Source organism: Accipiter gentilis, chromosome 2, assembly GCF_929443795.1.
Source record: "Accipiter gentilis chromosome 2, bAccGen1.1, whole genome shotgun sequence".
NCBI lineage: Eukaryota > Metazoa > Chordata > Aves > Accipitriformes > Accipitridae > Astur > Astur gentilis.
The window spans coordinates 27084316-27105614 of NC_064881.1; the positions used below are offsets into that span (position 1 = coordinate 27084316).

The 21299-nt window shown below is 37.4% G+C and overlaps 1 protein-coding gene across 2 annotated transcripts; it reads left to right on the forward strand.

Annotated features, from left to right (window-relative positions):
* Positions 1 to 63: 63 nt before the first annotated feature.
* On the forward strand, positions 64 to 15832 carry DECR1 (2,4-dienoyl-CoA reductase 1). 2 transcript variants are annotated; one of them, XM_049819351.1, is made up of 10 exons: positions 64 to 149; positions 2440 to 2642; positions 3594 to 3651; positions 3801 to 3887; positions 6378 to 6525; positions 9685 to 9784; positions 11045 to 11117; positions 13284 to 13430; positions 13746 to 13808; positions 13906 to 15832. In XM_049819351.1, exons 1-10 carry the CDS (start codon positions 75 to 77, stop codon positions 13963 to 13965), a joined length of 1014 nt encoding a protein of 337 aa, XP_049675308.1. In that variant the 5' UTR covers positions 64 to 74; the 3' UTR covers positions 13966 to 15832. The 2 variants fall into 2 exon arrangements, with proteins under 2 accessions (XP_049675308.1, XP_049675316.1); XM_049819359.1 differs by lacking the exon at positions 64 to 149 and adding an exon at positions 877 to 1374.
* The last annotated feature ends 5467 nt before the right edge of the window (positions 15833 to 21299 follow it).

A 21299-nucleotide genomic window follows, 5' to 3' on the forward strand; every position in this document is an offset into this window, starting at 1 on the left:
GCCGGACCGCCTCCCGCCCGGGGCGGGCGCCGGCCACGGTCACGGAGCAGGCGCACAGCCCGCGGCAGGGAACCATGGCGGCCGCGGCGCTGGGGGGGCGGTGCGGCGTCCGTGGCGGTGTCGCGGTCTGCTTCTCTGGCACCGGGCGGGTAAGGCGCTCCTGCTCCGGTCGGGCCGAGGGTAGTCGGCCGGCGCTTACGGGTGTGCTCCGCGGCCCGCTCCCCCGGGGCTGTCCGGGCGCACTTGTCCCCTCAGAGGGCATCGGCGGCGACCTGCGAGCGGTGCTGCCCGTCGGGCTGACGCCGCCCGGCCGCCTCACGGGCTGCCGCTCCCCCGCCCCGCAACCGAAGCGGTGTCGAGGGGCGGCCCAGGCTTGAGTGGGGCTCCGGCTGCTGCGGTTTGGGGAAACGGCCAAAACATCTGCCATGGGGGGGGGACGACCCCCGGTTCTCCTCGGTTCCCGGCGCAACCCGCGCCGTCCCTGTGCGCCACGGAGCCCTCGCAGAGGTGCGGCTTGTGCTCCCCGGGACAGAGCCCCCTGCTCCGCCGCGGGGCGGTTGCCGTTTCTCTCCCGTTTCGGTAGAGGCAGCGGAGGCCTTGTTACCGCCCTTTGATCCCGACAGCAAAGTTATGCAGTGCCATTTGGGTGAAATGGTTTGAACGTTGCCGTCCGTCCAAGCGGTGCCACGGCTGATGTGTGTGGGTGTTGCAGGAGGCCGTTTCTAGTGAGTTCTGCCCAGGCACAGTGCTGCTTACTGGCGAGTGCTTGTGTACTTCCAAGAGGACCTTCTGCGGTAGTTTCAGGATTCACTTCCACCCCCTGGGTGAGGGTGGTTTTGGAGGTTGTTCGTGCTTGGGGGGGAGGGGGAGGGGGTTAAAGCTGTTTCCTGGCTTCTTTATATGTCTGTTTACACCTGAGGTTTAACTTAAGACCTTGACCTGAAACAGTGGAATGATTAAATTGGGTGGATCCAGTCACAGAAGCTGTGTGTGCAAGCTAGTAATGAGATGATAGCAGTCCCATGAAAAGATTGCTGAATTATACCAACTTTACTGGCTGCTTGATACCACTATTGTGCTTGATCAGTCTTGGTGCAGTCTTACTGCCTGCCCCTGCTGTGGCCTCATCTTCCTCCCCCAAGCAGGGGGAAAGCTGCTCGCACGGTTTCTGTAGTGGTGAGCGAGAGGAGTGGGCTGTGTCCGTCACTAACAGAGCACCTGATCAGGGTGACTCAGTACTGCGTAGGGATTATCCCCGGTTACCTTCTTATACTGGACGAAGAGGGAGTCCAAATGCCGTCTTGGTTTGCATGAGCTGAAGTTCTCCAGGGGGAGGAGCCCTTCCCTCTCCCTGCATACCTGAAGAGAGAGGAGGTGAGTAGGGGACTACTAAAAAAGACCCAAAAGAGAATCTTCGCACTCCCCTTTCCTGGAGGTTTAACAGTATTCTGGTACTCCGTGAAAATATGCAAATTTTATTTTCGCTGGGAGAATTTAAAAAAAAAAAAAAAATCATCAGTATTTTACAGACATTCGGTGGCAGATCTGATCTGTAGGATTTTGTTATTTCAGAAAAATGTTGGGACATTCTTTGGATTTTCCATTTGGTCTGCTTGTTTTCCTTAGAACCACCACCTTTTGTTTATTTTTTTCTTTGTGAGAAGCTGTGGTGTCCAAGTTCCAGAAGGAATCCCTAAAGTACACACTTAATATAAATGCTGTGGGACTTGCTGCACTGCTTTACTTTTGTGATAATTTTAGCTTTAGTTTGAGCTTTATTTTCTTAATTTTGTTCTACATAATGCCCACAACTCTTCTTCACTCCTAGCTTTTGTTTCATTATTTCTTTGGAACGTCAGGTCCATTAAATGGGCAGTGTAATTCCATGATTATTCTCTGTTTTCACTTGTTACTCATATGCAAATGTATTATCACACAGAAGGATTCATATGCACACTTTCTCAGGCCAGCTTTAAGCTCTGCAAAACCCCCATCCCTGTGCATTGTAGCTGCGGCACGTACAGATTATGCATAAAGTACAGTACATATATGAATCTGAAACCCAAATCCTGCTGGGAATCTGTAATTAGTTGGTAATGGTTTTCTACACACTTTAGTAAAAGTGACACGTAAGAATAACTAACTTTCAAAATAACAAAAATCATGATTAAAAGATTTTTTCAATAGTTCTTTAGTTGCAATAGAAGGTCTAAAAATAGCTCAGGTGCTTTCCTAGTCTAGTAGTAGCATTTATGTGAAGGTCTGTGTGTTTTAGTATAATACAATGTAATTGTTCTTACATTCAGTTTATAATAAGGTAGTTATGGTTGTTACCTCCACTGTCATCAGAAAATCTAATCTTGTGTAACAGTCCTGTATACAGAAATGAGAAAAAACTAACTTTCCTCTTCCCCTCCCCCCCCCCCCCCCCCCCCCCAGTTTTTCAGCCGTGGGCCAAATGTTCTGCATCAAGACAGCAATGCACCCCAAGCTGCATTCTTTTCACCTCTTCGGAAAGTGATGTTGCCACCAAATACCTTTCAAGGGAAAGTGGCCTTTATAACTGGTGGAGGTACTGGGATTGGCAAAGGCATGACAACAGCTTTGTCCAGTTTAGGAGCCCAGTGTGTTATAGCAAGCCGGTAAATATTAATGGATGTTTTAGAGCTTTCATTTAGTACTGAGTGCGGAACAGATCTGCTTTCTTCTTCATAAAATGGGTAAATTTATTCTATTTACTCTGTTTCAGTACTCTTTTAAATTATCATGTCATATTGCAAATACCAGAAACTTGCAGATCCATCTACAAGTGTCTAATGGTGTAACCAGCAGTAGGAAGAAATAAACTAAACGTATTTCCATGAAATGTGGCAGCAAAATAAACAACCTAGAATATTAGACATAAATTGAAACAAAGCCTAATAGAGAACACAAAATTGAAATGGCCGTTGTTGAACATTTTGAATGTATTATTGCAGGTGTTCTTGATACAGATTTGAAGTAAAGAATTGAAGCCATTCCTCCTAATTCTTGTGACTTTAAAAAACAGCCCTGATTTAATGAAGATGATCTTTATACATTTCTATTAAGTAGCACTACAGTAAAGACTAGAAAAACAATCTCATTTTTAATCAAAATAAACAACAAAAGTGTTGTGACAGTTGTCCAAATGGTGGTTTATATATTTAGTTTTAAATCTGAATATGTGTGTACCTTCTAAAATACTAGTAGAGTAGTAGCTAAAACTAAGTTTGTTATAATCATGTACTCGGAATGAAAATATTTTTTCTAGCTTGCCATGTTTAGCTTAAGATAGTCTTTTATTGTAGTCACCTTTGAGTTGCTTTCAAGTAGTGGTAACCAGAAATTACTTAGATTTAAATAGTTTTATTTCAGAAAGTTAGTGACTAAATATAGTTTCTATCTTAAAGCTCCGTTTTCATGAAAATTGGCAACACGCATGTGCGCACACACATATTAAATGGTATTTTAAGGTTTAGCTCATATTTGCTAGAAAAAATCACCAGATTTTATTAATCTGAATTGTCATTGCATTTAATTGAAATTTAGTGACATTGTATACTTATTTCTAGGAAGCTTGATGTTTTGAAAGGAACAGCAGAAGAAATTTCTTCTAAAACAGGGAATAAGGTAAATTTTTACAGAATTGTGAATATGTTAGTTATTATGCTTTAAATGATTATAGGATTTTTATGCATTTATGTGCTTCTGTGGGCTTGTTTAATTCATAAGTGATATGGGTTTGAAGTCTTAACAGCTGCCTTTCTGTTATTATATAGGTTCATGCCATCCAGTGTGATGTGAGAGATCCAGTTTCAGTTAAGAATGCTGTTGCTGAAATAATCAAAGTGGCAGGACATCCTGATGTAAGTGTTCTAGTGAAAGGAAAGAACTTTAGTCTTCGTTACTGAAAATACTCTGTATAGTAGGCATGAAGAAAATGACTGATAGAAAGTTAATGGAATCTAAAGAGACACTAGACAAAACGTGGCTGTACTTCAAGATAAAGCTAACATTCACAGTTAGACTGGTTACTGTCTTCATGTGGTTCTTAAAATGCTTAGTGGCCAAGTAGACAAAACGTTGTTGTCCTTACTCTAAGGACTAACAGTTTCTTTGTAAACAGTGGGACAATTATGATGGGATTCTTTGAATTAAGTGGATGGAATATTGCTGTTAAATCCTCCTGAAAAGGTGACTGACTTGTGTTGGTACTGAATTAACACCTGTTGCTTATTAACGGAATGTTTCACAAATTAGAAATGGAAGTAATCATAAACGTCTTCTTTGGTTCTTGCTTAGCTTATTAAAATACACAAAGAAGGTTCCAACTTGAAAACTAAATTCTCATAAAATCAAGAAAAAAATCTTCAATCAAGCTAAGCATCTGTTTTTTAATAGTTTGGCACAAAATACAGAGCTCTCTACATTAGACTGTTGCTTTGAGAAGGGTGGTCTGGAGGAGTCTGAACAATGATAGGCACCAAACTCTGATTTGATCATGAGAAACAATTCAGATTCTGCTAGCTGATAGAAAGTGTGATGAGAGTGTTAACATCTATGTAAAGGATAGTCAGTGAGATTTAAACTGTTTACTGTAGATTTATAACTGTCATCTGTGTGATGTAGACACTTTGCATTCACCAATAGCTTCCTGTGGACATGGAGGAGTACCTGCTGAATTCTAAATGTGCTAAGAAGTGGAGAAACTATTTCTCACAGCTGCATGCTGTGACAGTGCTGTAAAATAAGACAGTTTACTGTCCTGATTTTGTAGACAAGATACTCCAGACGTTATTTTGACTGCTAGTTACTGCAGTTTTTGGTCAAAGCACATCTGTCACCATGATCTCCAGGTTTTAAGTGCATGTAGAGAGGAAGGAGACTTCTTCCTATAGATTACATTTTTAGTACACCAGAAATTTTCTGAATAAATACTTCCCATGACTTGTTCTTTACAAGCATTTCCTTTCTCTTTAATTCCACATTCTGTGTGTTTAAGAGAGACTGCAGAGTAAATTGAATATTAGTTCTTTTTGTCTGTTTTTTGTCTTAGTGACAGACATGGCATGTAAGTTTATGAATACTGCAAGCCTGAGTGTCACTGCCACTGTGCATTTAAGGTGAGGTCTCAAAGACAGAAGTTAATGGCAGTATCATATTCCTTCCATCTTTGTTTTGTTCATTCTGTCCCCAAGACTTACACCCAATTATAAAGCAGTCATTCTTTTGTCACGTGGATTGTTTGGGCAGTCATATGTATCTACATACCTCAAAGACTGTATCATGCAGTATTTACTTCACTAGTTTTATTATTGTGTCTTTGCTGTATTTATTCAGTGATTCAGTTAACCTCGTCAGTATCTTGAGGTGTTTGGATTTTATTTTACTTTTTCTACAGACTGTAGGGAGGCCTTTAAATTGTATTTGCTATCTATATGTATAATTTATGGCTGTTGTATTTGTTTTATATTCATGCAATATGTACTGTGCTGTGTTTTGTTACTGAAAATTCTAATGTCTTAATTTAGCCCAGAACTACTTCAGGACAAAGACTTGGTTTTATGTGCAAACCTCCATGAATCTAGGTACTATTCCATAAGTAATATACTGTTTTATTGCTTCAGTACATTTTATTATTATTAAATACACAAGATCTGGCCACATAAGTTTTGGGTTAAAAACTGCTTATGTGATGCTTATTCCCATTAAAAATATATATCCAACTGCTACCTTGAAGGGCTAGGCACAAGATATATCGAAAATATCCTCTACCTAATTATTTTTAGTAGAAAGGCAACAAGTGACAGATATACATCTATTTGAAAAAGATTTTGTACTAGTTGCTTGCAGTTCACTAAATAATAATATTCTGTTTGTCATGACTGATTAGACTTCCTGTTATGCATCAGTCAGCTAATCCAGACTTTAGTCATCAGGTTACCTGAACTTCTTTTGCTTTTATTCCCATGCATCCATTACTTTAAATATGATATGTTATCTTGACACTCACTGGGGACAAATTTTTCTGTTAGGATACACCTCAGACGCTATGGAAAATAGTGACTTAAGTCACCCTCTACGTTTAAAGTTCCTCAGTACTAGACTAGTAACTACGGCAGTTTGGTAATACAGCTCATTTTCTGTTACTGATACATATCTATGCTGCAGATGTTAAAATTTCTGCTGGATTATTTTTTCTCTCTCTCTCTCTCCCCTCCTCCGGTACCTTGTTTAATGAGGATATTTTTACTTTTCTACCTGGAAACTCCAAGAAGTTCCTTCTAAATTCTTTGCTTTTCTCTCAGGAAGAGTTGGTTTTAGTTAACTCTTAGGTCTTTCTTCATGTGTTTCAGGTTGTGATAAACAACGCAGCTGGAAACTTTATTTCCCCTTCTGAACGACTTTCTGCTAATGCGTGGAAAACAATAACTGACATTGTGCTTAATGGTACCGCTTTTGTAACTCTGGAAATCGGAAAGGAGCTCATTAAAGTACAAAAAGGTATCTTAAGATAAATGGTAACTAAGCATTGTGACATAGTATTATAACTTCCTTGCCTTGCCATTATTATAGCCAGTTTTGAGATATACAATCTTTAACATTCTACATATTATCTAGAAAGAAATGTAATTTTCAGTAAAGCCGTACTTAAATATCACACAGTAGAACTGGCTAGCAATTACTTCATTGTAGAATCTGCTCGTGAAATTGGACCCAGAGGCCAGGAGGTTGAATATAAAAATCTGATTGCAGAGTTTGTACTAGTAAATGGTTTTTAAAAATTAAAAAATAAGGCTTTGTTTAAAACATAAGCTGTTATTTCTTTTGAGTCTCTTACATCTATGTTGGTTTCATTGAACAACTGAACATGTGGCATTTACTTAAATGAACAACAAGTCAGGATATCACTTTGAATTATCCTCCTACACTTCAATAAATAAAATTCACAGCTGTGTTATGTGACTAATTGCACTAGAGAATATTACCTTTGAGATAATTTGAAAAAGAATTTCAAAATTGAAATCAGTGTTAGGTTTTATTTTCCCATGTATAATTCTTAGTTCTAGACTACCTAGAAGTTTAATCCAATATTTTAGCTTTACCTTAAAAATACGATAGTTCTTTGATGTACTATTTAGGTAAAGATTTATTTAACCAGATTATTGCCTTTAAGGGAAAGGTAACACAGAAGGGCATATAGTATATTATACATATATACAAAGAACTACTTTAATTTTACATTATCTTCTAGTTATGAATTGAAAAACATTGAGCTTATTTTTTTTATCAGAATTATATAATCTCAAATAGCGTTTAAAAGCAGTGAGGTATATTATGGTTTTCCATGTGCCCTCACTTCTGAATCATGTTTTCTAGGTACAGCCACTGTGTTGAAATAATCCTTTTGTGCACTATATTTCTCTAACTCCTGAATTAGTTGAATTTCTTCAAAACTCCTCTCCAAAAAGTACTCAGTGGGTTTATACTATTTAATGATAACAATATAAAGTTGTTTCAGTAAGTCTGTAACAGTTTTGGTCAGTTGACAAGGTATTTCCCACATCTATTTTAGCAGCACATGCAAAAATCCTTTCTGCCATTCTAGTGCTAATATTACCACATTAAAAACCCATCCCCAACTTTGACTTACTGTATTGGTATGACTTTATGGCCTGCCAAATGCATGCAGTGTCTCCCTATAGTACTGTGAAATACAGCTTTAAAAATGCCTTTGTGTCTGCTGCTGTTGAATGAAAAACTACTTTCCTTGCTTCCATCCTCAAATTTGGCAAAATCCAGAAGTCATTCACCTTCATGTTGTCTCTCTTCCTCTCACTTCTAAGCTTCCAAAACATGAATTTCTTTTGCTATTACTTGCATGCCTTCTTTCTAGGGGATTGCATCTGTGAGTAAGACTTTTTATTTAAGGCTTTCTTTAAGACATATTTTTGCAAGTAAATCAAGTGTACCTGTTTGTCCTGTCATTCTCCACCTTCATTTTCTTTTTACTTGCTTGGTTTTTTTTAAGTTTGAGCAGAGACCTTAGTTTCATAAGTGATGGAGATGCTACCCAATGCAAATATTTTAGAACAGTCTGTGAGGATGCTATACATCTGACAGTTCCTAGAACACTGCCACATCCTTTAGGTCTGTGGTATGATCTGTGTTAAAACTAATTTAGTAAACAATAGAAGTGCTCTGCTTTCAGACTCTTAGGTTTGTACTGGTATTTAAAAGGGATTTGTAATCTGCTAGTGTGTTATTTATGCACTGAAGTTTTACAAAATGAGAGGATTTAATTGGTTAGATATTGTTCATTTTATGATTATAGGCTTTAAAAATAAAAATTGTGCATGAACTTAAGTGTACTTTAAACTTCAGAGCTGTAAAGTTATCAGTCATTCTTGCTTCTGTGTTAGGTTCACCCAACTCACCTCTGTTTAACCTGTATTTTAAAAATTCTGTGGTTTAATTCTGCAAAATGTATAATTAACAATCAACTCTAGATAACTTCAAAGTTGTTCTGTGGGTTTTTTGCCTGTGTTGAAATTTCTTTTAAAAAGTGTCTCGCTGTAGACTATTTTTGTAAACAGGGTCCCTGGTTTCTGGATATCTGCTGGCTTTTCTGTCAGTGCTTGTTTATGGTTCCCTTAAGTTTCTGTTACGTAACATTACTGTAATTTTTTAATTGAGTCTCTACTTCATCGTCATATACGTTCTATAAGTAACATATTGTTTTAGAAATATCCCTGGGGTAGCTATTCTAATTAAATTATTTTTAAAATACAGTAAGTAGAACAGTTATTTTAGATACTGTGGCGTAAGTAGTGAGCTGTTGTCCCTTGTCCTCCATTTCCAAGTTAGAGTCAGTTCATGCTAGTTATTGATCAGACAATCAGAATTTGCAGGCTTCTATAAAAAAAAAATTAAATAGTTGCAGTTTCCATTATTTTCCATAACATTTTTGCTAAATCTGTCATAAAATTTAACGTATAAAATAAAGCAGTCTTTTTATAATACAGTTTGTTCTGATACTAATGGGAGAAAGTTATGCAGGTTAACTTTGTCGTGAGCTCTACTGTAGAAAAAGCTTCTGAAAACTTCTTAAAAAAACTCCTCTTTTTTTATGCATAGACTTTAACTCAAGGCCTAAACTGTGTCATTTTAAGATTATGCCAAACCTAATTGTTCATGCTGATTTTTTTCTATTTTATGGGGTTTTTTTCAGCCAGGAATTGAGGAAATTAGGGCAAATTACCTGGTTAGTGACCACTAGGCTAGTGCACCTTCTAAAAAGACACTGTAAGATCTTAGGCCTTCATTCCACTTAGACTGATTTGCACACATAATTCATTATCAGTAGAAGTCTGAGGGTTTAGACGTTTGGGGCCTAATCAATAGCTATTTACACTTACATGGAATAACTCTTAACATTCATGGAAAAGAGGGAACTGAAATAAAAGGCTTGAAAGCAAGGTTTCCAAGACTAGATTTTTAAAGTATCTTTTTACAACCCAGGGTGAAATGGCATCCCTAACACTTGAGCTGCAAACTTCTGTACCACTGAGGTTGCTTTTACCTGAAGTTCAGAGTCTGATCTTCATGCATTTTTTATTTGTTTGATGTGTGGGGGGTTTTTAATGTTTTTGCAACTTCCAGGAGCAGCATTCCTGGCTATTACGACGATTTATGCAGAGAGTGGTTCAGGATTTGTGTTGCCAAGCGCCTCTGCCAAAGCTGGTGTAGAAGCAATGAGCAAGTGAGTAATGTAGCAAAATATGTGTTCTGCTTTTCACATCTTTGAGGTAGGTTAACTGGTCTATAAAAATGGAGCTAGTTGGAATAGTCCTCCTGTTTCACTGTATCATAAAAGAACCTCCCAGCCTCCAGTATCCTAGCAAGAAAATAGTATTCTGTCACCTTCTTACAGAAGGAAGTATTAACTGCTATTATTATGATGATTTTTATCATGAGGATGAGTAGATGATTTTTATCACAAGAATGAGATAAGGGTAAGTGGAACTACTTTTGGCAATAGCAAGTTCTAAAATTTCAGTTAGAGAGTTTTGATAATCAGATTCTCTTGCATTCTTATAGGTTAGCCAGCACTTAAAGACAGTTATTAGGGCAACTGTTTGAGGTCTATAGTGCCTTCCACTTTCTTTTGTTTCAGGAAAAGATGTGCTTGTATTTGGATGGAGTATACTGTTGCTTCACCTATCTAGTTTCATAAAGAAATGTTTCCTGTCACTATTTTAAATTAAGGTCTGCAGTTATACGTAATTCAGAACAGTGTTACTCAGCAAACAAAAGGATTTCTATCGTTATTAACTATAGGGCAATCCTTCATAGCAAATAGATCCTCCTCTGCACCTCAGCAGAAGGAATTTAGGCAGCCTTTTAGTAACTAGACTTCTTTATCCAGAAAAAAATGAGGGAATGAGTGATGGTCTTGTTTTCTGTAAAGCTGTAACTGAAGTGTGTACTTTTCAGAGACCTTGACCCAGCTAATTCATTCACTGTAGTAGATGATCTACCTGAAGTACTGCTTATGCAGAGAAAATGTTGCCATAAAGCAAAATTATTCTACTGGTCTGATTCTAGAATGTAACCTCTGCTTAGTGTTATTTCAACACATCTAATGTGAGAGCTACGTTGAAAATGTTAGGAATGTATACTTGTGTGATAATCTAAATTATCAGAGAAAGGTGGTAGCCTAACAGTTGTTTGTCAAGGAGTTTAGGTGCCAAAATCATCTGTATGATCTGTGAGGGAGAAAGAATTGCTTCTTAATGTTGCTTTATCTATGATGCATCTATTAAATCAGTATTCCTCTGTTTGAGTGTGATTTTTTTTCTTCTCTGAAATGTTTTTATTAAGAACAAAAAAAAACCCTTAAGTAGAAATGTCTGTTTCAGGAAAATCCTAGTATTTATATTTTTGATTCAGTTTTGAATACTTTCTTTTTCTGAATAGCATTGTGTTTAAAATACTGATGCATTCTGTTAATGAATTTTAGGTCTCTTGCGGCTGAATGGGGTAAATATGGCATGAGATTCAATGTGATTCAACCAGGTCCAATAAAAACAAAGGTACATAGCATGAAGTGAAACACAGCCTTGAATATGCGTTATAGTACAGACTTTAAGATAGTCTAACCTCTTCTATGACTGTTGAATTCAGGTATGATTTCCTTGGTAGTCAAGACTGTGCTGGAATATTGAACACACTACCTCTCAATTCTTTTGTAAAATAGAATTTCTTGAACTTCTGAAACATGCTACTGTCCCTCCTACTACACTAATATAAATGAAGCCTTTTTTTAGTGTTTTAAAGGAATGATACATCAAAATATTTAATGCTGCTTCTTACCAACTGTGCATACCTAGTTTGTCAAGTGAAGTGAATTCTTAGACTTGTTGGAGTGTCTATTTCTGCCTGAACTCCTAATTCTTAAACAAAAGAACTCGTCAATTCCAAAATTTCAGAATCTCTTTTAGGTGTATGAGAAGAGAATTTCACTAGTTTTGTTAAAAATCACAAAACTAGAAAGAGAAAAATAAGTCAGCAAGGAAATGTGAAGCTTTGATATGAGTAAAAAGGACTGGAGGGTTTGAAGGAAGTAATCCAGACCAGCTGGAACAGGAAAAAAAAAAGAGAAAGTAGTCCTGCAAGAGGGGAGAGGAGGATCCATTTCACAATGAATCAAAATATTACAATTATGAGCAGTAACAGCTAATAATGGTATTGCTACTGCCTGTAAAACGTTTCACAGTTGGTTTTGCTGTTGTTTTGGGGGTAGGGGTACAGGGTTGCTGCTTCTTTTTTTTCTTCTTCTTTTTTTCCTTTTTTCCTCTTGTCAGCATTAGATGCTACATTGGACAACTCAGTTTTCCCTTTTTTGACTGTAAAGAAAGGTAAGTGCAGTATCAGCAGGGTTGTAAGAATGTTGAAACAACATGACAGATCAGACCACAAGTCCTCCAGGCCTTGTATCTGATGAATTTTTAGGCAAGAGTAGAAGAAAAATATTTCATGACACTTCTTCTTTGTCTCCAGCCTTTGGCAGTCTATGGCGCAGGGAGTTTGATACAGTTGGTATCTCTTCATATTGTAGTCATCTTGATGGATTTTCTTCTTCCATTAGTTTTTCGTGCTCCTTTTGAATCTGTATAAACTTTTGGCATCTACTATATCGTGTGGCAAGATCACTTTGATTTATAGATTCTTATAATTTTTGGCAATTTAACTGCTTTAAATGTCAGTATTGCTACCTCCATTTAAGGTTTCTGATTTAACCTAATAGTGTATATCCCACTTGAGATACTGTGTGTTCCTAAGGAAGTACTACATGTGTCATACTGGTTCCAAGTTAAAATTTTCCTGAAAGCATAAAAAGGCAGATAGGCTTTACTTAAAACAGCATATTGCAGAATTGAGGCTTTCTGTCTTATGGGCTACATCCATGTCTTTAAGAAACACTGTTGTGAGTCGTGATAGGAAAAGATAAAAAGTGTACAAGTGCAATACAGTTAAGCTTATAAACTGGCATTTAAAAACATGGCAGTAGAAGACTTAAATGGCATGAGTACAGCCGTGATTACATAAATTACAGTGTGCTTTAACTCTCGTAACTGAAGTAGCTCAACATAAATGTTACTAACACATTTCTGATTTTGCCTGAGGAGGTTGTTTCCTTGTGGAGGAGCCAGGAAGAGCAAAAAACCTCTTCTATTTCCCATGCCATTCTAAGCTATTCAAATTCTAGAACTTCCAGTGACTTAGTTTAGTTCTAGCCATTGATGCAATTTAACTGAACTTGATAATTTTTTTCTTTCCAGTTTTACTTACTCTGTGTCATGTCACTTTCCTGCTCCTCTTCTCCCCTCCTTCCTCTCCCCTGTCCATGCAGCAATTTTGAGTCTTGCTTATTCCTCAAATGTTTATCAAGGGTGTTTGGGAAACAAAGATTTCGTAGATAGATGGTGGGTGACTGTCCCAAACATGTTAAATTCCAGCTTATATTCCTCAGTGGATGCCTATCAGTGCAACAGGGATAAATTGTTTTTTTTGTTTCCCACTCTCTTCTTTTTCATCCTACTGACAAACAGGGTGTAGACTGTTTATTCACAAATGTGAACTTCCATATTGTTTATGTGGAGTCAAATCTCTGTTGGATTTCAATTTCTGATGTAGTTACAACATTCTTTTTTTTTTTCTTTTTCTTTTTTTTTTAAAATGTTTCTCTTTATTCTCAGGGTGCTTTTAGCCGTCTTGACCCAACAGGCTCATTTGAGAAAAGCATGATTGAGAGGATTCCCTGTGGTCGTCTGGGAACTGTAGAAGAAATTGCAAATCTTGCTGCCTATTTCTGCAGTGACTATGCAAGCTGGGTTAATGGAGCAGTGAGTTTTGGTTGATCTTGCTTATACAATTAAACTGATGATGTTCTGAGTTTTGCTGATACTTTTTAAAGCCCTGGTTTTAGAAATGAAACAAAACCAGTTACTTTGAAATTCTATATCAGGATTATTAACCTTCTAATTGTAATGCATAGTAGTTAGTACCTTTAAAAAGAACTTCTAAAAGTGATTGAATTACATTATCTCAAGCATGGATTTTTCTGATCCAAATCAATAAAAATTACTTTCACAATTCATAAGAAAGGAATGCTATAGAAAACGTACAATTATTAAATACACTGTTTATACTTTTTCTAGGTTATTAGAATGGATGGTGGAGAATATGTTTCTATGGCAGGAGAATTCAATGATTTGAAGAAGGTATTCAATTCCTTGCTTGCTGTTTTACATTCAGACAAATACTTAGATGTGTAAATATTATGTGGAATTCCAATAAAATGCTCTTTTCTTTTATTAGGTTACCAAAGAGCAGTGGGATGTGATGGAAGCAATGATTAGAAAAACAAAAGGCTCTTGAAGTACCTAACTGTATGGTGGAGTTCTTTGGAAATGAACAATGACTTTTTCATTAATATTTAGAAATAACCAATTGAGAAATAGCCTTCAAAGTATTTTGTATGCTAGTTTCAATAAGATATTTTGAAATTGTCATATTTTGAATATAGCACGTATATTTTTCCCAGTCTACAATCTAATCTGTTGCCACTAGTGAACAATGGTTGTTCACTGAAATTTTAATTGTTTTTTAAATTATGTCTTATATAGCCATGCTGTGGTCTACAATTAGCTGGTTTTGGGTTTTTGTTTTTTTTATATTTTGGAGGGGTGGTTTGTTCCTCAGATATATGCAAGTGTCTCTTAATATTGTAATTCAAATAGCATTTCAGGACTACCATAACTGAATATGATTGCTAATTTGAGGAAAAACTAAGAAATTAAGTCCTAATCTTCACGCTTCAGTAATAAGTCCTAAACTAGCAAATAGCAGAGTTTCAGGTTATCAGCAGGACTATATACACGGAGATAGGATGTAACTCCTGTGGTTATGTACAAAATCTTGCAATGCATAACCATATTAGTCTCATCTTCTGCTGACATTTCCAGTCTGTTAATTATCTTATCCTGAACTTCAAAAATGGCATTTAAGGACTAGCAGTGCCTTTCTAAGGAGCTTACTCTTTGTCATAATTAAGTTAATGTTCTTGAAAATGAGAAAAAAAATCATTTGCTATTAACGTGTGTGTGACTAGGGAAGTCTCTCCATAAAAAATGGTTTACTTAAGACTAGTAAAGGACATCGGTAAATTGGGACTGAAAGTGTTGAAACCTCATTGTTTCATTTGCATTCACAGACTGGTACTAAAGAAGCTTTAAGATGTCATTACTTCTGAATCTAGTCAGTTTATCCATCCCCAGTAAGCAGGTGTTTAAAAAAATACCCAAACCAACCAACCAAAACCAAGCAAGCAATGTTTATTGCTGTCCCTCTTTTAGTATTAATACATTTTCCAGATTAGGGAGTTGCTGGTTGTTTGTCCCCCCTGCTTCAAATGATAGATGGAATTCTTCAAAGAAATTAACAGGCTCTGGCCTTTACAACCTGAAATCCATGCCCTTTTTTTTTTTTTTTTTTTTTTTTTTTTAAATTTAAACCAAGCTCCAGACTGTCCACACATACAAGCATGGACATAGCTGTATGTGCTTTGAAATTGATGCAGTGATTTGAGAGTCAGGAATATAGAAGCAATTCAAGAATGTCTTCCTTCAAGTGCTGGCATTGCTTTACCTACACTTCAGGCCATGCTTACATATGTCAGCATCTGACTGTTGAAATCATTTGATTGCCTTAATACAAAGCTGAAGCAAACTAGTATTATGTTCTGCTGAAAGGGTGGATTATATTAGTGCAGGCTTCCATGTGTCAGCTTTCCCTTGAGAGTGGTGGTCCTGTGGGGGATTGAACAGCATCTGTGCCACTGACAATAAAACAAAGCAAATGTGTTTATCATAGCAGCCTTCAGGGTGTCTCTTGAACATAATGTAAAGCTTTTTTATAACATCTTGGGTTTTGGTAGATCTACTGTCAAGATCAAATTCTGACATGATATCCATGTCTTTTCCCCCAAAAGTGATTTAATTGGGAAGTTAGGGTCATATATACTGTTCTTTGCTCACTGTTCTTTGCTTGTTGTCCTTTGCATATGCTTACATTTTCTCTTTGTGTGGAACACTGTTGCATATATGACTTTGACACTTCAAAAAAAAGTTTCAGAAAAAAATTCAAAGGTATGTTTGTGAGCTGTGGTATGATCAAGTATTTCTCTGTGGTATTTAGCAGGGTATCCTCTGGAGATGGGCTATCAATAAAAAATAAGTTCCCACTGCTCTCTTGCATCCATGGGTGTGTACAACTTCTGCTGTAGGAAAGTTTGTCATGTGGTTGAAGTATAGGACAGAAATAGACGATAACCATGTTCAGTGTCCAACATTGTCACAGACTTTATGTGACCTTAAGTTATTTCTTTTGCATCTGAACAGCAGTGCAGGTGCACTTTGCAGCATTCCCTCAGGAACTAGTCCTCTGAAGCGGGGAGACGGGCACATTCCTTTCAGCTCACAAAACGTAGGTCCTGGGTGGGGCACGGGTGGCAAAGATCAAGAAAAGAGGCACAGTTCCAGTCTCAACATTAAGTTAGGATCAAGTCTATACTTGGCTTTGGGGGCTGAGAAGCACCGCTGGCTGCCACATATTCTTAATCCATCTCCCCTGCATATAAAATAATAGTAACAATACTAAATTTTTTTAAATCTTGCATACTCTTTTTTATATTCCTATGTATTATTTAATGTATTTTTTAGATAGTGGAAGCAGAGTCTTTTTTAGTGGGGGAAGGGTGAGATGGAAAAGGAAGAGCAGAGGAGAAAAGGGGGCTAAGCCTAGCCCAGCTACAATTATTTTTTTCTAAATATTTCAGCAATCAGTACCGCGGTGCTTGGATGTAGTGCCTACTGATACAGTAAATGCCAGAAATCCATTATGTGGCTTTAAACACACAGACCTACTATTCTTTGGCTTAACTACCATGATAATACTGCTTTGCCTGCATATGTCCTTTGTTTAGAAAGTAAACTTTTTGGAGCTCAGTTCAAAAACATTTCCACAGCAAAAGGCAGTGGGCTCCTATGCAAAAGTGCTTAAAGAATTTCAAGTGCTTTTGTAGTTTAAAACAATACTGCTTCTTGACATGAAATTAAAAAATGAAAAGATCTTTGTCTTTCCTTCATTGCTTTACTCATCAGAGAGATTCAGGCCAACTTTGCATCTAGGAGAAACTCAATTTAATTCATAGTGAACCTGAACCGTCGGAGTTACTGCAGCATGTCCTTTAAGGATGGGGGTTTTTTGCTTTATGTGATAAGGTCAGAATATTGAAGGGAGGCCTCTTAAAGCCTGTCTTGTAAATAGATAGTGGATATTTATTCAATAACAGAACATTTATCACTTACAGAAACAGGTATTGCTTCCGAAGTATCTTCTTCTACCTGTTCACTGTCCATAGCTAAATTAATTATTAATTGTAAAGTGACAACAAAACATTTTTAAAACATACGTTATTCAGTGATAGAACCAGAAAGCACATTTGAAATTTTAATGAGCAACTATAATAAGAATAGCGTCTATTTTATCTTACCTATACCTATACCAATGACATCCATTTCAAACTACGCCAAGATAGTTGCTTTTAGATTCTGTCTTGACAAGATGTATACAGTGTATTGATGCAGGTTTTAGAAATGGCTTATAATGTTTTAAAGAGCTATGTGTTACGGCATAGTTTATAAAATATTTCCTAGTATATAGACTTAGTTAAGTGAAAAAACTTAACTCTGATCTAGCCTTCCACTTCTGCAGGAGAATGGAATAGTCTGACTTGGATTCATTTCCTTCATTAAAAAAGTTGTTAGACTTGTTAGGGACAGGAGAGGAACATTACTATGAAGAGGTGAACCTTGAACATCTCAAGTTTATGTTTTACCTAAATACAATTTAATTGTTTGTTACTAAAGTAGCAACACATGACATCTGAACTCAGGAAAAGACCAAGAGAAAGTAGCTTTGTAGTGACTATCTAACCCAGGCAGTGTCTGGCTGGACTTGGACTTTCCAAAAGAATGTGTTCCTAAAGGCTATGAGGATCAGACTGTCCTGAAAGAGGCATAAAATACCCCTAAATCCCAAGAGGTGCCCAATCCATAAGCATGCTCTGCAGCTGTACATTGCGCACACTTATCACAGACTGCCATAAAGCATAGTCATCACAGCTACTTTATTCTAAACATAGCAAAAATGGTAGGAGATTGTATCCACATAAGCACGCTGTCTTATGCCGACATATTTACCCTGAGACCCTTACATTCCTGACCCTACCTCAGATTGCCAGTGAGCCACAAGGTAAAGGGGAGTACGTAAAAAGTACTGCTTTGCGGCATAATAATTTTATGGACATGAAGTTGGATGGACAAGAAAGTGGAGGAAGGAGTCAGAAAAGGTGCTGGTATACATTGGAGATCACTCAAGGAGTCAGTAGGGTTGCAGAGGCAGTTTAATTTTCCTGGATCACAAAGAAAACTTCCCTGGAATCCAAATACTTTTTTTAAAATTACTTCTGCATGACCCGTCAGTCAAAAGTGTTAACGCTTCCACAAACTCAGATGAGAGACACTTGGAAAGGAGGATCCATTGTCTATTTTCAACTGGAAAGTACATCTTGTCTGCTTGATTAAATCTTGAAATTACCCTTTTTATTTCAGTTGATGATTTACTGTCTTTGAACCTGTTACAATTTCTAGATTAATTCTGTGCTGTAAAAGTGGTATTGTATTGTAGTAGAGGCTTATAAACAAGTTATGAAAATCATTTGAGGTTGCAAATGAAAGAGATTAGTTATATTGCCTCTGTGTTCTGTTGATACCAGAACTGCTGTCAGTCTTTGGTTCTCCTATATCTGGGAATTCCCTCCTCTTGAATATTTCAACTGATGTTGAGAATATTGCTATTAGTTACTAATTCGAGAATCTGCTTGATAAGCAATGACACTATTTCAGGGAACTATGGGTTCCTTCCTGTCATACTAACTTTCAAGTTCATTGGTACATGAACTGCTCATTTATCTTTCCTTTTTTTAACGTGCTGGTAACACCTAAGTAAAGACGCTGAATTGCAAGGAAATTTGTACCTTTATCTAACTCCATGGAGCATCTTGTTTTGTAGCTGCTAAACACGTAATCCCACTTTAACTGAGGTAACCCCCCCGATCTTTTATGTGATAATTTAATTGCAGTAAAATAAAATGATCTTTGGGATTTCGGTGCATTGGCCTGCTTTTAATTGGTGCAGAACAACTTCAGTTGATTTCAGAGGGATTTGGAGGTGCTCAGCACTTCAGAAAATGAGGCCACATAATTTGAGTGCCTAAATATGGATTCTGAGCCTCCTTATAAACACAGCAAGTAGGTGTGGATTTCGGTATGCCGCCACAACCAGTGATAATAACCATGATTAAGATGAGGGCTTAGTATAAATGCACAAGATGTCAAATGGAAATTATTAAGAAAAAGCTAATGTCTAATGAAACAAACACTTAATCCTAGTGCAGTTTAGCAGCAGCATGTGCATATTTTGTGGGACGAGGCTCATTTTACGTAGAAGCAGTGCCAGGTCTCGGCACCCTGATCTGTATTTGACATTTGCACATGGAATATGGCGTTTAGAAATTTTGTGAGCTTGTGTGCGGTAATCTTTTCACAGATGTGTAATGAAGTTGCAAATGGGGGATTAGACCAGTGCTACGATACCGTGTGTGAACTGTTCAGGATAAAACAGTGCAGCAGTGAACAAAAGCCAAATTGCTCACTTCAAGTCCCATGTTCAATCCCGATTAAATAGTCGGTGAAAATTACCGTGATACTCTCCGTAATGAGCAGTGGTTTGTATGTATCACAGCTGCCAGCTGCGTGGTGGTAGTGACTTCAGGTCAGGTGAGGCCCCTGAGGTGCACTGAAGGACTGTGTTACGGGCACAGCTGGAAGCAGGCACTCACTATTCCTGACCTGCTACTGCTAAGGCTTACCTCTGTCAGCAAATATTCCATTTATAATGCAAAAGGTTTCTCAAGGGCCTAATAGTTCCTGGAATTTTTTTTTTTTCCAGCATTAGTAATGCTGCTTTGTGCTTTAATAGAAAATCGCCATACTTGATTTGAATAGGAAGCATTGCGTTGTTTCCATCTGTACACCTTTACACTAGAGTGGGCTAAAATTTTGCGCAGCGTGCTTGTTCGCAATTTGTAGGACTGTGTTTGAGTATTTATTAGCTTGAGTGCTTATTAGTTTTGAGTATTTATTGAAATAAAATACATATTTTTAGACAGTAAAATGGTTAACTTCAGTAAAGTACATCCCACGTAGCTACCTGTCAGCCAGTTTCCCTGTTTAGCAGGAATATGGCATACCCACACTACCTCATGTAATTTTTGTGCACGCTACTATTTTACTTTCAACCCTTTTTTTGGTCACGAAATGTCTACCAGAAGAAAGAAGCTTGCAGTCTTCCCTATCGTTACCTCTCTTACTATTTGAAGCCTCCTTCTGCCCTGACCCTAACCCAGGAGTGTTTTAGAGGGGAACAAACAGGTGAGAAGTTAAATCACTGTGCATGGAGTGGGTGTAAAGCAGTGAGAATGAGCTAGCTTAATCTTAATTTAATTTTTTTGCTGGTTTTTTTCAGCAAGACCCCATCCAGCACCACCTACTCCTTAACTTTCCAAGGCTCAGACTGGAGAGAACCCAAGGCAATGGGGTCCTGAAATGGTATTTAGTTGCCTGAGTTAACCTGAGGAATTCAAGGATTCATTTCAGTGGGAGTTAGGGACTATAATCTTGAAGGATCTGAGCCTCATTGTTTGAGACACATTTCAAATAAAAGGCATTTGCTTCTGCTTGTTAAATAAGACAGAGAGATGCATCTGAGAAGTTGTATGTAGCTAATCTGCTAACCTGGAATTGCTTCTGAAACAGCTGTACATGGAGACAACATAGGTTTATTGGCTTTAAGACACAGCCCAATTTCCATCCTACACCTGTACATACTGGGACCAATGGCCTGGACATTCATGGAGTTGTCTGGTGTAAAACCGGTGTAAAGTAAAAAGGGAGCCAGTCCAATAAAGTAAAGATGCAACAAGACAGGGCTGTTTCCACAGTGTAGTTCCCCATTTTAAAAATAGCTGTTTAGCATAATAAAAAGCAGAGCCCACCATGTAAACTAAATTATTAAATTGGTATAAAATCTGTACTAGATCTTTTTCTTCCTTTAGTGTTAAATTTTAATACTATTATTATAGATTAGTGATTCAGTGTAAGATCCAGGGAGGCACATTTTTTTCAAATAGTTGTTTTGTCCTTTACATGGTACAGAAAAAGAATCCAGGAGATAGACAAACTAGACACCGACAATCTTAGGATATTAAATTTAATTATAGATTACACAGAATATGATGTAAAAACAGCAATTTACTAGAATAATTATAACCTGCAAAATGTGAAAATAGTTTAGAAAATGGATTGTCATATTCTCTGACACAGCAATAGTCATGAAAGGTACACTTATAATATACGTTAATCTGTGTATTAACTATACTACCTGTCATTTAGCCAGGATTCCAAGACAGATTACAGGCATTTATTTCTGAAGTGCCTATGTTTAAATTCAGTAAAGTTAAACAGCTAGATTGAAAACACTATATTTTTGTCAGCTACTGCGTGGAGATCTATCCCGGATAAATGCTTTGT